This window comes from Mya arenaria, chromosome 4 (genome assembly GCF_026914265.1).
Source record: "Mya arenaria isolate MELC-2E11 chromosome 4, ASM2691426v1".
NCBI lineage: Eukaryota > Metazoa > Mollusca > Bivalvia > Myida > Myidae > Mya > Mya arenaria.
This window is the reverse complement of record NC_069125.1, coordinates 56,486,561-56,504,804: the sequence shown is the minus strand read 5'-3', so window position 1 is coordinate 56,504,804 and position 18,244 is coordinate 56,486,561. Positions and strand designations below refer to the sequence as shown.

The 18,244-nt window shown below is 32.3% G+C and overlaps 1 protein-coding gene across 8 annotated transcripts in view; it reads left to right on the top strand.

Moving 5' to 3' along the window:
- Nucleotides 1-14,540, top strand: part of LOC128231129 (protein cycle-like) — a 90,055-nt gene extending 75,515 nt beyond the window's left edge. For all 8 annotated transcript variants that reach the window (XM_052943553.1, XM_052943548.1, XM_052943549.1 and 5 more), the window contains 5 exons: nucleotides 1,569-1,677; nucleotides 2,395-2,455; nucleotides 3,707-3,752; nucleotides 4,240-4,332; nucleotides 9,621-14,540. In XM_052943553.1, the coding sequence (XP_052799513.1) occupies nucleotides 1,569-1,677; nucleotides 2,395-2,455; nucleotides 3,707-3,752; nucleotides 4,240-4,332; nucleotides 9,621-9,808 (497 nt within the window). In that variant the 3' untranslated portion in view covers nucleotides 9,809-14,540. The remainder of the gene's footprint in view (nucleotides 1-1,568; nucleotides 1,678-2,394; nucleotides 2,456-3,706; nucleotides 3,753-4,239; nucleotides 4,333-9,620) is intronic.
- Nucleotides 14,541-18,244: the final 3,704 nt, after the last annotated feature.

Genomic DNA, 18,244 nt, shown 5'->3' with positions numbered 1-18,244 from the left:
AAAAGGGGATATTTTTAATATTTTGCTCTAGCACTTAAAAAAATGCCATGTTTTTTACCACAACAATACAATGTATATATAATAATCATAACTACCAAGACAATTTAAAATGAATATTTAAATGTAGGAATGTATTAAGCTTAAAAATGACACTTAAATTGTGATTGTTGAGTAGTTCAGAAAACAAATAAATGGTTCATTACATATTTTCTCCTGTTTGGTTTTATAAACTTTAGATCTATAACAACACAGAAATCATGATTTTGACTAAATCTTGTTTTAAACTTTTCTTTAAAGATATTGTGCAAAAGAAAAGTAAAGATTGTGTATACAAAATAGATATAACAATAAATTTTCCAATTTATCATGAATGTTTATTTATGGTTGAAGAAACTTTTCGTATGTCCATGTTGCCACATTCACATACCATATGTCAGGGCTTTTTCTGCCCATTTTGGGAAAAAGACCCTAGACATTTTGGAAAATTTTGCGTCATGAAAATGCGGAAATTGGGAAATTTTACAGTGAAAAGAAAAAGCTGTCTAGTCTCCTGTGAATTAGGAAATGATTTAATATTAGTTTATATTCCCTTTAAAAGACCCACAATGGCTGAAATATCAATCCTTGGGGTGTAAATATCTATTGCAATAAATCATGACAGATAATATTTCATATCTCTGAATGTGATGAAAATCAATGATTTCTGAGTTCAATTACCAAAAAAACTTCACATCACATAATTTATTAGGATGTTGAAAATGAACCAGTACAGGTAAAAAGAATTTCTAAAAAATAAAATAAAAAAAAATTGGGATTTTTTTCGGAAGATTGGGAAAAATATCTTATATTTTGCTTTGGGAATGGGTCCGATAGTCCGACCCGTGGGTACTATAGAAAAAGCCCTGCATGTGTAGCAAGGATCATAACTCTGGCCTCAATAATTGTTTAGTTTAATGCCACTTTTTCTATGAAAAGGAATTACTTCGGCATCTGCTTTTGGTGCTGTTGTTTTGATTAATAGCTACTACTCATTAATACCTTAAAGCTGCACTCTCACAGATTGACCATTATAACAACTTTTTTATTTTTTTGTCGTGGAAAGAGCAAATTTTTGTGTAGATTTCTGCAAACCAATGATATAATATTGTTTCCATTCGAAAATTAATGTTTTATGGCTTAAACTGTTACTAACGGAAAAAAGTATGAAACATCAATTTTTGAACTTAAATATAAAAATCTGTGATCTGATTTTTTGTCAGCAGTCTTATAATATAACTGGTTTCCATGGATTTTCGCAAAAATTGGCCTGTTCCAAGACAAAAAATAAAAAGTTGTCAAAACGTTCTATCTGTAAGAGTGCAGCTTTAAGTCCTTATTCACAGAGGCAAAACAACATTTAAAATGGTTAGATTTGTTTTATGTAGAAAAACAAACAAAAAAACGAATATTGTTGAAAGTGGTTGAGCATGGTCATCTTGAAAATAATCAGGGTGACTATAAATGTATCAGTTTGATCACATGAATTTAGTGTCATAACACACTACTAAATGACAATTTTTCCCATACAGTTAATGGAGTCCAGGACAAGTTTGTGATTCCGGGTGTACCAGGAGGGACGAAGCCTGGAGCGGGCAGGATTGGCCGAATGATTGCCGAGGAAATGTCGGACACTCAAAGGTAAATTTCTTCCTGTATATCAGCGTTGATAAAGGTCAGGATTAATCCTAAAATCAGGATCGACTGTTTCAACAATTTCAAAAGGGGCCTAAGCCCCTTAACCTTGCGTTGGGCCTGATTCACTCATACTAAAACATTTTTTTTAATGATTTTCAGGATAGAGATTTTTTACCTGCACCGCATCTATAAGTATTGCACTAACATAGTAATGGTTGTTAGTTCCCCCTTATAATTATAAATCTCAGTTTCAGAGGAATAACATAGAGTTGATACAGTGATATAAATTCACCCAGGTGACAGATGATGGATAAAACTAGACATTACCCATGGCTTCGGATCACAATAAATAGCAAAAGCAAATCAAAGAAAGTAATATGATATGTGTTGAGACAGTGGATCTGTGGCATTTTACGTTGGCCTTGGTCAGTTCATTACCTTGTATGGTCACAATGTCAGGAAAGCTTGATATTTAGTGTTAACGATTTTCATTACGGTTTCATGTGTTTAGTGTATACTTATTTATCTTTGGTTGATTTTGAAGACAGCTGAAAATAAATCACTCTCGAGTCTGGGTAGAAGCCAGTACTTGTGCTCTTTTTGAGGGGGCATGAGAAAGTACCTATGGTGGGAATCAACACTATGACTGTTTGGTGAAAGCGCACACATATACCACTAGACTACTCCCAACCCTAAATACATTATTTGTTTGTGTTTTAGACGTTCACGATCTCCAGCTCTGGTTGATAGTACCAACAGCACTGATGTTGCTGATTCACAGGTGAGGGTTCAACGTCCTGGGTGAAACATGCATAGTTTATACCTGAATATCATTGAACAGCAATTTAAAGAAATATAGTTATAATTGGGAATATTGATAAAAACAACTTATGATTGGTTCCTTTAATGTCTTGAAATAAGTCAATTAAAAGCCCCTTCTCTTTATGGAAATGATAATATCTGTCATGTGATTCCAGTCCCAATTGAAATTTTTGACCTGAGGACATGAGCGTAAGCTGGTACTGAGACCCAATCGATTTTTTTTTTTGCATTACCAAATTTATTTATACATTTGTGTAAAATTTTACAAAGACAATCTTTCTTTTTTTATCAAGAAATGTTTTAAACATTTTTAAATAATTCTAGACCAGTAATGGTTGTAAACAAATTTCTAAAAGTATAATTATAATTGAAACACATTTGCAAACTCAATTTTCCATTTATAATTTCATTTCTTTCACAGTGCATTTTATGATGAATATTTTTGCCAAAGACATGCATTTTAAAATTGACACTCAGTTATTACATAAAGTAAAACATTCCTTCTAAATAAAGATTTCAAATAGCAAAATTCACATGTCTTCCATGAGAAAAAACAACTTAAGTATGTGTATAATTTGTAAGATATTTTTTTTTGGACATGGAAAGGTGATTAATATATAAAAGATTTTTTTTTTTGGAGGGGGGGGGGGTGTTGTAAGAGCTTTAAATTATCATAATTGTGAGTTAACCTTTGATTCTGTTTATTAAAAACTAAGTTATGTCAGTACCGGCATATTTCATATAGTGAACAATTTGCGTATTGAGTGAAATTCACACATTGTTGAAAAATTCGGGTTATAGATTGGTGAAAAACGGTCTTTAGGCAGACATTATGATCCGATCTTCATGAACTTGGTCAGAATATTAACAGCATGATATTTTAAGACCAGAGTGAGTATTGGTTATCTCTGGTCAAAAGCTACGTCAATGGGTCAAATATTGAAACAAAATTTTGTGTTAATATTAATCCTTTCATAAATCTGACAGTGTTTATCCCATATTCAGAATATTTCTCAGCATGATATTTAGGACCAATGTGAAAATGGGTCACTCAGGTTAAAACTTGGACCAGTATGAATAAGGGAAGCAGCATTGACTTGTTCCTTTGTTAAAATAAATCCTGCTACAAACAAAATTTGTCAACATGAAAATTTCAGCCATAATGCATGCAGTTTCCGTATTAACCACTTGTGTTTCATCCATTTTTCAGTGGTCAGTTAACCGTTTACCGGGTGGCTCATCTCAGTCAATACACAGTAAGTACAAATAAACCTAACAGGGAGATGACTTATTAACATGTCTGTCTTGTGTTCAATGGGTTTTGACTGTTTTTTAGTTCATTGATAGCTCTACTGAATCATGGATTTGTAAGGATTAATCTTCAATTCAATGTTACTTTCCTTTTAGCAGAGAATGGATGTGAAATAAGCTAGATATATTACTATTTTAAAGTTTTATTACTATGCAAATACACTTTGCAAAATAAATGAAATCAAGAAGTTTGTTTGTAATTAAATGAAATTGTTTTTCTTAGTCTAGACTGTTTGTAACTATGCTTTAACTTAATGTGAAAACAATACAATAACATGTTCACCTAAGAACAAGAAACTATTAAAGCGACTGATTGTTAACAATGCAGACCAATTTAAAACAAGATCGAGTTCTTCCTTGATTTAAATTAATAGTCCTCATAAAAGAGAACTTGATGAGGCTTTTGTTTAGCCACATTTTCTATGTTTGTAGATCACAATCCAACGTTGAGTTCAGTGCTGGCGACATCAACAGTTACGTCAACGAAGGGTCCCAATGGTATTTCTGTCTCATCCAGGATTGAAGGTACTCCATTATAGAAACTTGAATTTAGATATTTTACTGAACAAGGAATGATGCCACTATTAATTGTGTAAGCTTTACTTCTGTTTACTGTTAGCACATCTTTTTTTTTCGAAGTAACAATATCCCAGGTATTGTCAAAGCCTTCATGTTGTTATTTTGCACATGATTCTCAGTAAGGCCCATAACTCTGGCTTAATGGTTAATAAGTTTTGCCCCATGTTAAACTAAATATAAGACAAGACATGCATTTGATCTGCTGTGCTTCTGTTTTGTTTAATTTGTTTTTGAGATGGAAATTTTTTCCACTGCTGTACACATATACTTGGCGAAAAAGGTCTGACAACATGGTACATAAATAAAAAACAATTAATTACCTTATCATATAAGCTGCCTCATGCCAGCTTGGGCCTATCATTAAAAAATGAAGAAAAAAAAAACATCTTCCAAACTTCTTTCTTTAAATGGACTGTTTGGCATTTTCTAGACATTTATGACAATTACTTCACTGATGTTTCCATGGCAACCAAGGATTTCATCCTGACTTTTTTCGACTGCAGTCAAAAATCCTTAGAGCATTATTTTCCTTGGAGAGTCTTTTAACAATAGAACTGCAGTTTTAAATCTTTCCTAGGAACAAAATTGATCCAAGAATACGTGATGAATTGGTCACTTTCAGGGGACACTCTTTTGTTTTTAAGCCTTGACTCACTAATAGTGTCTGAACCTCATCAAGTAGATAGTCAGTCATGTTAGCCATTCATCGGTCTTTAACAGCTTCATGGTATAAAATAGGTGTCAACTGTTTGCCTTTCTAACAACAATAATTCTAAATCAAGAAATAAGGTCTTTAGCTCGACTATTCGAAGAATAGGTGGGCTATACTACTTGCCCCAGCATCGGCGTCGGCGTCCGGTTAAAGTTTTAGGGCAAGTTGGGATTTTCACTTATAAGTCCAATACCTTTCATTCAATTGAGTTAATACTTCACACAGTTGTTCAGGGCCATCACATGATGAGGTTAGATAACTCCATATTATTTTTTACACAGATTATGGCCCCTGATTGACTATGAAACTTAGGTTAAAGTATTAGGGCAGGTTGGGATATTTATAAACAAGAAAAACTGTGATACAAAGTATCACAGCGGGCCCCATTCATGCCATATTTTCTGGAGACCATTCAGGGGGATTTGTTCAAAAGGCTGAAAATTCAGGGGGATTTTGGTTGTATTCAGGGGGATTTTTTTAGCAGGTCTAAGTTGGCAAAATTTTAAAGTATTTTCAGAAGCAAGTATGAAAAAATGTATTCACATATAGTTTGCTTTGAAAACCTCTTAACTTTTTCATTATACAGAATTATTTTATGTCATGATTTATCATATTCTTATGATACACTGTCATGTCATACTGTAATGCACTTGCAGAACAAAATATGTCATTGGTAAAATATGTTTTCGAGACAATTAAATTAAATTTACCTTCCTCCAAAGTCTTTTAAAAAATTGTGCTTAATTCTATCAGCTTTGATGACTTTCAGACAATGAGAGAATAGAATAAATATTATTAATTTCTTCCTTCCAAAATAGTAATATTTCTTTGCCTTTGATAATTACTACAAATTAATTGATCACTTGTTGTAAAAGTTTCCTTTTGGCATTTCACCCTTGTGGAGTTGTTTCTTTACATTCAGTTTCACTCAAATCCTGTGGTTTCACTTTGTCATTTTTGCCTGATGTAGAATTTCAAAAAAAAAAAAAAAAAAAAATTAAATTCCGGGGGATTTTTACCTCCTGCCGGGAGACCGGGGGATGGATTGAAATTCCGTTGTTTTTTTCCTTCCGCCGGGGGATATGGCATGTATGGCGGGCCCAAAAACAGATCTACCATGTAAATATTTTGAAGTTGGTGATGGCTGATGTCGAGTTAAGGCTATGAAGGAATTAAAAGAGACCTATTTTGGTAAAACATTAGTCTATGCACAGATACAGTTTATATTAAACACTTCTTCCAGGTTTCAGTACAACTATAAGTTTAACAGGGGACAAAGTTTTGTGACAGACAGACAGCACTAAATCAATATGTCTCTTGCCTACTCGGGAAAAGACATAAATAAGGCAAACCAAAGTTACAGTTCTTGCACAAGCACAGCTGTAACAATACTTTTTTTTATTTTGGTACCCATTTTTATATTCAGTAACAATTCTCGGGACATTTAGTTACTTATATTGAAAATAAGTTTCAATAACATATTAGTTAAATTACTATGTAAATTGACACTTACTTTACAATGCATCAGAGTTGAGTTCATTTCAATGAACTGCCATTTTCATTACAAATACACAAACATCCGTCTTTACGCACACTTTAAGGAGTATATAAAATAAATTAAACAAAATAAGTCTTAAAAAATCTTTAATTTCAATTTTTTTTTCCTTCTTTGTCTATATGGTCAGCAATTGGTCAGCAACTCTATTTCTATATCGGCAGCTAACTCATCACCACTTTAGTACGTGCCCAGAAACGTTCCGAAAACAAACATACGAAAGACAACTCTTTAAAAAAATAGACTGTGTCTACATTATTAATGTCAAAAGTAACACCGTTTATTTAATGACGAGACAATCATTATGGTAAGAATGACAACTCATGTATTCAAGGGAAAAATTGACTGTGTCTACATTTTCAGCTCAAAAGTACTTGATTTTTTTAGGAAAAAGAGACTCGTATTTTCAACCAAGTTCTTTAGTCTCCATAAACCTTTTACTCACCACGTATTAAATATAGCGGGCCGCTGCAGCGGCCCACAATAACTTCTATACCCTTAGTTCAATTGACTTAATACTTCACACAGTTGTTCAGGACCATCACACAATGAGGTTACATAAATCCATATTATCCTTAATACAAGTTATGGCCCCTGATTGACTTAGGTTAAAGTTTTAGGGCAGATTAAAGTTTTAGGGCAAGTTGGGATTTTCACTTAAAACTCCAATACCATTCATTCAATTGACTTAATACTTCACACAGTTGTTCAGAGCCATTACATAATGAGGTTAGATAACTCCATATTATCTTTTATACAAATCATGGCCCCTGATTGACTATGGAACTTAGGTTAAAGTTTTAGGGCAGGTTTGGATATTTATTAATAACTTCTATACCCTTCATTCAATTGACTTAATACTTCACAAAATTGTTCAGGACCATCACCCAATGAGGTTACATAACTCCATATCCTTAATACAAGTTATGGCCCCTGATTGACTTAGGTTAAAGTTTTAGGCAAGTAAAAGTTGGGATTTTAATAAAAAAAACTTCTATACCTTTCATTCAATGCACTTAATAAAATTCAAAATTATTTATGACCATCTTACAACAAGAAACATAACTCCATTTCAACCCTAAATACAAATTATGTCCCTTGAATTTTTTATTTTTTTTTTAATTTCTTTTGACAGGCACATTTTTACATTCTTAACCGTTTTTTTACCAAGGGAAAACAAGGAGGGCTATACTTTATGGCCCTTGATTTTTTGTATTATTATTTTTTTTTTTTTTTTTTTTTTAATTTCTTTTGAAACGCATTTTGTATATTCTTTACCACATTTTCATAATGGGAAATCAAGTTATTTGAATGACTTGCATCATTTTTCGGGTGGTGGGAGGGCAGCATCAAAGTCACCGTATGTATTGAATAATTTTAGTTAGGTTTGCCATAAATAGACCAAACTTGGTAATATTACATTGTTATTGTATTCACTTCTAAGTCAAAGCGGCGAAGTCGAGCGCGCTGTCTTAGTGATGTATTTTGAAAAATCTTCATTGGCTGGACTAATTGGAAATAAAAATTTGTGCACATAAAAACAATGTGTCCCCATTTGCATGACAAACAAAGTTTTCTGATTAGATTTACAATACAATTTAGTTTGATAGCCTGCTGGATGGTGAAAAGGTTTAAGTTTCAGTCACTGTGTTGATCTCCAAATAAAGATAACTCTGGGTTGCAGGGGTGAGTGAGTAGGAAAGTGTTTGAACTTTTTTTATAGATGGTAATATATCCTGAATTGATGTCATGGTCCATGGCTGACAGGTTACAATAATGTTTGATTGTTCCTCTGAATTTGCTTTCAAAATTTATGTTCTATACTAAACCTACGGTAAATAGATAAGCTGCCAATGTGAAGGTCATATATTAAATTTTAGACTATTTGAAGAACAAGGAGAACTATACTGCTATACTTAGCGTCGGTGTCAGCGATTTAAGCTGTGTATGTAAGCACCTTCAAGTCATTATTTTAGCAAATACTTTATATATTGCATTGAAACTTAAGATATGGGTTCCCAACCATCCAACCTACTTAACTAAAGTAAGATAACTCTGTCCTGCATATAATGCAAATAATTGCCCTTTATTACTTGACAAAGGAATTCTGGTTAACATTTTGCATGTAAGCACACATAGGTTAATATCTCAGCAAATACTTGATGTATTGCATTTAGGCTTTATACAAAGGTACTCAATCATCCAACCTACTAAAATAACCAAGTATGATAACTGTTTTTTTTGCATATTATGCAAATAATAGCCTTTATCGTTTGACTTATAAATTCTGGTTGAGGTTTTGCATGTATCCTCATTTAAGTTAATATCTCTGTATTGGAGCTGTATACAAGGGCTCCCAACCATCCAACCTTCTTAATTAATCCACTTAACTCTATCTTGCATATAATATAAATTTTGCCCCTTTCTTATTTGACTTAGAATTTCTGGTTAAGGTTTTGCATGTAAGCATTTATTATGAAGTCAATAATTCTGCAACTACTTCATGTATTGCTTTGAAACTTATATAATCAAGTATCATAAAAGTATCAGTAAACTCTACTTTACAGTGATCAATGCACATTTCACCAGAACTTTGCAATCCTTAAAATTTAAAGCGGCGGAATGTATTGCTTTGAAACTTTATTTAATCAAGTATGATAACTCTATCTTACAAGTTTTGCCCCTTTATTTTTTTACTGGTTAAGAATTTGCATGTTATCTAATTTTACAGTGATCAATGCACATTTCACCAGAACTTAAAATTTAAAGCAGTGGAATTGTCCGGCGCGCTATCTCTGTGACAGCTCTTGTTTATGTCATTACCAGTACTCTCTCTTTGACATGTGAACACATTTTAGTTTATTGAAACATATATAAGTTTATCAAAATTTACAATAACAGTTTACTTATTTCCTCAAAAACTGACACTCTACTGCATGTGTTATATACAACCTGTTTCTCTTTCAGACCCAGGTTGTGAAACAAACTCCCTGCTTGACTCTGTGATAGAAGAGCAGGCTGTGGATGGGTCATCCCTGGCAACAAGCACAGACGAGGGGGACGAGGCTGCCATGTCCATGATCATGTCTCTCCTAGAGGCAGACGCCGGCCTCGGTGGCCCCATTGACTTTAATGATCTCCCCTGGCCTTTGTGACAACATGTTTTCAAGTTTTGGTTTAGTACAATTTGCCCACAGCTGGCTGCTCAAGATGGGGCTGAAATGATACGCAGTCCCTGATGCATACTCAGTTATAATACGGCCTTCTGTGCCTCATGATTGAACATTGACAGTGTTTGATTTTACACCACTAAGAAATTTGTATGGCTTAAGTAATAACGCAAATAATATTTTTTGTTAAATGAGTTGTTAGAAGTTCTAGAATGTGGCTGAGTTTCAGGAAGAACATATGTCAGGGTGAATATTGCCAAAGGTTGTTTAAGGGTGAATATATATAGGTTGACATTGAGTAGTCTGGAGTTTTTACCATGTGAAGGTTGTTGGAATGCAAAAATGGTGTCAAAACAGTTATAGCTTAAAGCTTTTGCATATTTGCTAAAAGTTATACTTAAGGTCACTTTTCATAATTTTGTGTTTACATTAAATACAATCTTGGTAATGACGAAGATCTTAGTGATGTCATAAAACATGACTTGTATTATAGTGTCTTTTGTAAAAAACTGTAATAAAGATGCTCACAATGATTTTCTTGTGGAATATTAATTTCATGAATTGTTAAATCTTAGAAATATGTTGGGCAGTTAAACTTTTGAGTTTACCTGTAAAAAAAATATGCAATCTTTAAATTTTTAACTTCAATAGGAATTCCCTTGCTATTCACCTTAGTTAAATGAGAAGACTCCTTTATATTGTATTGTAAATTATTTTACAAAATTACCATTCCTGGTATATTGATTCCCTGAACAGCATTATTTTTATTGTTCTTTTATTGAATATATAAAAAGTTAGAAATCTAAAACCAGTGGAACATGCATCATCTTTAAAAATGTATATGATTAGGACTAATTTTATGTGAAGAACTGAAATACAAAAACCCCGGTAAACTAAATACAAGTGTAAAACAATCAATCATATCTTAAATCTGCCTGACTTTTTTCTTTATAAAGCATGTCAGAACACCGTATGAAAAAGTCTGGTCTGTTTAATTTTGTCATTTAAAATGTACAGTGGATTGACAGAATTCCACACATAAGAATAATCGGCGCTTAATATTCTAAAGAATCAATCAGTGATATATTATATGTTGTGGCAGCAAAAACATTTTCCCAACATGTTCATATGTAAAGTTCTCTGTCTTGTTCTAAATTAGAAAAAAATACGTATAACAATAAAGGTTTTTGATTTGGAAGAAATTTAGAGCTTATGAAATGGTTCTCGTACGAGTACATTTATGTTTGAACTACTTTTAATTTAAGTTTAATGGTCATAACATCAACATCACAAGGAAAATAAGCCAACCAGTACATAAGAATTTTTGTAAATGATTTAAGGCCAACTGCAACTGTTACTTGTATGGGAAGCTACCTATGGGTAGCAGCATGTCTGTAAGAACAGTCCATGTATATAGTCAACAATGAATTTGTTCAACCTATTTTGCTGAACTATGCTAAGTTTGAAATGACTTGCATCCTCAGCCCATATTCATGAACATCTGCAGTCCCAGTTTGAGATGCAAGACTAAAAACATCGCTCTGACAAGGATAAAAATTATCAATATTGCTGTATATGTTTAAATTACTCTTTTTAATAACAGTCACACATCTTTTGTAAAAATAGTTCCATTACAAATATTTTGAAACATTAAATAATTCCAGTTTCTGTGCCCGAGTCTTAAACTCTGACATAAGACATTTGTTTAAAATGGGCAATTAAACTTGTACAGAAATAGATTACTACATCAAGCCTGTTGTTATGCTTAGTGCTTAGAATTTGTTACATGTAAATAATATTGTAAGTTATATTTTTATGAAATAAGTTTGTAAGATTTTGTGATACACTTAAAATATACTGGTTCTAAGAACTAATGGTTGTTCCCTGGGGTGATGATGGTTTTAGTTTGATAGTCTAATGAAACTGAATGTTGAAATCAACTTCAATTTTAAACACTGTTGTTGATTTTAATTGAATGTCATGACTCTTAAAGGTACTATACACTGGATGAATCTTGCAAAAAGAAAAGAAATCTTTATCGAAAATTATCATAAAATTGACATTTTTGAGTACAACGATCTTACTTACTGATGTATCACATCATTTACGATGCATGCATCTTTCACAGTTTTTGTGCAGTTTTCCAATTAGAAATTTACTGCGGTTGTGTACCATTTAAATCGCAGTAAGTTTAAAAATAGCATCGGAATATCCATATGACTCCTAAACAGAAATAATTTAAACTGGGAGACCATTGTGTCCTTTTTTTAATGGGAATCATAGATAAGAAAACAATATGATTGTTGCACATATTATTTTAATCATGTAAAATGATGTTTTAACGGCCACCTTATAGCTTGCATTGACAATTCTAGGCTTGTTTTGTGGAAAAACTTTATTTGCCGATTTTTGGACCATCTGGTGTATTGTCCCTTTAACATGTGTAGGCCAAGCATGGTGGAATTGTTCATATATTTAACATGTGAAATCATTGTTAAATTTGTTAACATTCTTCTATTTTGTCAGCAGACCTGATTTTGTATTCAGAATAAAATATTAGATTTTTTACATGAAAATAACAAAATGTTATTATTTCACAATTCTTCCACATATGTATTTGTTGCTCTAAATTTCAACAATTTTTGTGATTTATAAACTGTGTTAAAACAGAAATACTTTATTTGTTTGTGAAATCAAGGTGACATTTTTACGTGAACTTTTTCTATGTTTGTTATTGTATGTAAAGCATTATTTGCTAACTTTATAGCTGTAATGGGGATACACTGTAAAATTTATTTCTGAAGTTACTTAGCTTATAATTGTAATTTCTCCCACTGGATATTTGTATAATTTTAACATGCTTTCTAACAATTTAAATATCAAGTTTAATTTCTATTTAAAAGGTAAATACGTCACCATGTCATGAATTTTCTAGGGTTATATACAACACAGCATTTCAGTGGGAAAAAAAATTCTTATTTCCGTTTGACTTCCACATTTAGTAACATTAACACTGTATTTGAAATACTTGTTTACCGAAATAAGTTTAATGAAGCAATCTAAGGAGTGGTAATTAATTTCTTTTGGAAGGACGTGTTTATGTGAAACTGATATCAGGGAATATTTGTACCAATGTTCGTTAGTTAACATGTAAACAATTTCTACCAACATAGAACTATTTCAGAAATATCTGAAAAAATTATTTGATTTATCTGTCATATTTTTATAACCTTGAAATTGAAGAGACAAGTAATATTTAGAAAAGATATATTTTTGTATATATATATATATTTATTGCAAAAGATTTTCTTTTGAGGTTTTCTTTTCTCATCGTAATTTGGTACAGATGTACATTTGACATTATTTAAGTTGAATGTAAATACACAGCATGCTCAAATGTTATTTATTGTAACATATTATATTGTTAAGTTGTACACGTAATGCAGTGTATACATGTTTCTATTGATTTTTATAAGTAAATGAAATTGTATGAGGAAAAACCTAAAGAGGAGCGTTGTAATAATGCTTATGAACGACACCCGGTGTAAGTCCTGTTAAAACCTGGAGCCAGTTTTTTTGTACATGTCTATACTAAAAAAGCCACGTTAATTTTGCCATCATGTTGCTTTCTGTCCAGTCTCACGAAACTACATGTTTTATCTGTGATTTACAATATCTTTGTCGCCCACCGTATAAGTCCTTATAATGATGCAGAGGGGTCATTTTGTGGGTATTTCTTTATTTAAGGACTATATACAATATTGAACAGTAATCAAAAATTCATACTTTTATCCCCCTTTATAACGTTAATATTATAGGGGTTTAGTTTATTGGATTCAATAATTAGGATTAGAATCCAAATGCCTTATATAGTGCCATTTTCACTAACATTATGTAACGACACTTCAAAGACTCAAGCCTAGCTAGTATTTGAACTTATGTGTCCTGAAACTAACATTTGTATTTAACTGTAGTCTACATACCCAGTTGAACATTTCCGGTTTAGTTGGCAATGTGTGAAAACTATCTTGAAGACCTTCTTTTTATATATATAATTACATATAGATGCAATCTTAACCATCCCTTAACTGATACTGCCATCAGGTATGGTACCATGGTAGGTTATACAAACTAATATAAACAAAAATGGTTAGTATTTTGTGAAACTGGCTCCCATTTCTTACATAAAACCTATATAATTTTCCCGGTGAATTTATATTGTAACATCACTGTTAATACATTGTAATGCAGGCACAAAGAAATTTTATAAGAAAACCTTCATTGATGCGTTGACGAGTTTTGCATGATTTGTGCCATACAAGTGCCTGCTTTAGAACAGAAGGTTCAGATGTTCACAGAGTCAGTGAGGCCATCATATCAATAAGCATATAATACGATCAAAATTTCAAACCTGTTTATTTTGGTTGTTAATAGATATATTTTGAAATATTTAAAAAAAAAATTGCGGGGTGGGGGGGGGGTGCTGGTTATATCTTTAGGATTTTCTACATTTGAAACCTTATATTTTGAATTTATTATTTCTGTCAATGACTTAGTATTCAATTGAAATTCGTAATCTGATATTTTGTCATAGGCTTGTTGATAATGTTGCCCAAATAAGAACAATTGTTTTTGATTGTAGTTTTGACATTGGACAGGTGAAATCTGACGTTGTTTGCAACTTACATGCCTGTTTTGTTAAGAATGAGAAATTAAAAAAGAAAAAAAAAATCAGCTGTTGTTTTTATGCATTTTGCAATTTCCTTCAATCTGTTTCAGACATGCTTTTGTTACTATTAATTGGACTACTGGGAGCATAGATGATTGCATTAGGAAATACCTAGCAAATACAATTTTGACATTTCCAAAAGAAGCAGAGCCTACTCTGTAACACTGATGATATAAAACATGATACCTACAAAAAAGGGTTCATAATTAATTTAAGTATGGCCTCATTTTCAATAGCTTTGAAAAAATAGAGCAAAAAAATATGAAGTGCACAATCTACGAAAGTACATTTAAACTCTATATTTAAAGCACTGTTCTGTAAAACAGTTCCATATACATAATGCACCATACAATAATTGTAACCACGGCCCCCAGTTCCTGGGAATAGCCAACCCTGGTAAAATCCCTGCCAAGCGGAGACAAACTGCTTGTAAAATCCCTGCCAAAAGCCCCGAACCACAGGGGCATCCTAGATTAGGCCAATTCCCGCTATTTTTGGCACAAAACAAAACGACCGCAGTCACTCGGCACTGCGGGGCCACCTGGAAGGTAAAAAAAAACCCGGCCCATTTCCCAGGCTAACCCCGGTATACACCCGAACCTGGGTAGGGCTGTGTTTACAAATGACTGGTGCATAAACTGCATACCATACTCCAAAGAATGTTGTTTTCCTCCACAAAAGAAAACATGTAAAACCATAAGAACATTTTGTTTGTTTACATTATGATCAATGAATAACATGGCATTGACACACAATTTCATATACATAAGCGGACGTTTTAAGTGAGTTTTCATGTATAGCAATGATTATTCAAGGAATGAATTGCGGGGTTGATGTCATTATCGGGGGAAGAATGCAATTGGACTGGTCAATGTGGGTGGAGTCCAAAGGACTCAACGCGCACTTTGACTAGCCCAGTTGCATTCATATCCCTGATATTGACATCAATCCCACTATTCATTACTTATATTTACACCAATAGTTCAAAAAAAAAAACTTCATTTCATTTAAGAACTCTTCAGTAATTCTTTCTTATTCATTCTCTAAATAAAACGACCTGACTGTAACCGGAAACATATTTTCAAGTGACGTCACAATAACGCGGGAAAAGATCAACCACTTGAAATGACTTTGAAACGTAAAATTTAAACACTTATGGCAACAATACATTTAAAATATAACGAATTAACACTTTCTAAAATTTGATTTATATTTTATGGCACCTGCTGACACAATACAAACAATAACAAGATCAATGGTGTTCATGTATATTGTTATGAATGAATTGCGATCTGAACATATCCGAAGATGTTGTGTTCATCGATTGATAAACGCAATTGCCGAAAGGCAGTTCATTTTAGGAATGGAAGTTGAGGTGTAAATATTTAGTACCGTTAATTGACACCAAAATATCATTCTTTCAGAAGTGCTATTTATAATTTATGAAATATAAAGAGAAGGCTCCTGTTTTGGATTCAAAGAACATCGAAAAATAACTTTTTACACATCGATCTCTTGATAACTCATTTGTCTTTATATGGAAAAACAAAGTTGATTGTTGCATATGATTTATAGAAAGAAAAACATCTGAAAAATAAAGAACAAATTGATTGGTAACCATTTAATTATTCAAGATCCATTTTAATTGAAATAAAGAGTTGAATTACACGAACATTTTAGGGTACATGGTAATCAAGTATATGTCCCTTGTCATGTTGTTGTACATACATTGTGCATCGTATGCATTATGTTGTTTGTCTATTTTGTCAAACTTTTTTTGCATATTTCGTAAAATATTTTGACTGAAAGGCATGATTACATTATGTTATTAGTATGTTCTCTTAATTATGCTTCCTTAACTTTGTGTTGTGGGTAAAAGTTAGATGACAATGATAATAATTAAGAATGGGCTCGTTTGCTAGGCTCACTCTGCCACGTCTGAATTATTAGCATTATATTATTACTTCAGGTCATCTAACTGACTTAGAATACAACCTCATTGGCTGATACATTGTCAACAGAAAATTTGAAGCAGGGAGTGTGTATCTGATGAGTGACAGTAGACTTTTAAACACCTGTGGAAATTGAATTCTTAATGATTGAGTCGCGTACTTAATTTATGCCTATCTACAATTTCATTGGCTAAAATGAAGGTTGTATTCTAATATTTCATAGTATACAGACTTATGTGGAAAACAACACATCTTTTATTACATGGTGTGGACATTTAAGTGTCAACTTTAGGCTACCATAGTTTGCTTATATATAAAGATTTTCTAATCCTTATAATCACACAATTGTACATTGATATGAATCACCAAAAATAAAATGCAATAAAGGTAATGCATTTTGTCTCCATTCTGCCTTTGACAAAACTATCCTAAACATATGAGCGAGATATTCACATGATATTGGTAGGAATACTGTTTTGTACATAATGCAATATATGCAAATTGCTTATATTGGTGATGTTTATGTAATTATTTTTGCTACAATCAACTTTTACATGGATGATGGTACATTGTATTCTATGGTTACATAGTTACTAATGTTATTAAATTTTGATTACTGTATTTAAATGTATATATGGTATGATAATAAAAACCTATTTCTGACTTGCTACGGCCAATGCATCAGTCAGTTAAAACAACATAATGTAATTGTCTCAAGGGGCTGTCATTCGGTAATATAGAAAAAGGGACTGATTGAAAACAAAATATTCAAATTTTATGTTTTGACATGGTTTAATAAAGCAAATCATATAAAATTAAAGATTTAAACTACAGTAAAACTGTGGTCGCTCGAACAGGTGGTCGTTCGAGAACCAGCGGTCCCTCGAGGTCGGAGCTTGGTCCCGAACATTTTTCCTTCTATTTTCATAAAAATATACTGACGCTGTATCAAAACCTAAATTAGTTGAGGAGTTGAGCACTATAGCCAGTCCCAAATACATGCACAAAACCTTATGGCTGACTCGAGGTCATATTTTCACACTTTATACCGATTGCATGTTTCAAAATAAACAAACAATTGCTAGGTGTTGTAAAAATTGCAATGACAGTTAAAAGGAAATTTGATCAGGTGTGAAAAACCATTTATCACTGTTTACACATGACCGATGATAGTTTATAAGGGCATTTGAGATGATAATTATGAGTTTAAACAGTTTCGCGATATGACAAGATGCGCCAATCATTAATCCTTGATTTTGCGAAACTTAAATCTGACTAATGCCATAATATGTACTGTCATATTTAAATGTTGCTTGTTTAGAAAATGTGCTTTTTGTAGAAATAAACATAACTATTTATTCATGTATAATTGTTTTTTCTTTTACATATCGTATACGACAGCCTTTGAACATATGAGCGATTTCCACAAGGCAACACATAATCGGTGTCATAGTAAACAGTCAGTTTGACGACTTCAAACTTAAAATACACTGAAAGATATTTTATAACAGACTGGAAAATTGAAACTCGAGTTGTTCGAAACATCGGTTCCCTTGAAGTTTCAGCTCGGACTCTCGAGCGATTGCAGTTTTACTGTAGTTTAATTATAATTAAATGTTAAATGTTAAAAAGGTGAGAATTTAAAGCTAACTGTATGCGTTATGATTATCATTGTCTAATATCATATTATTAAAAGTAACCAGTAAATTATATCAAAGTTTATAATTTTGAAAATATAAT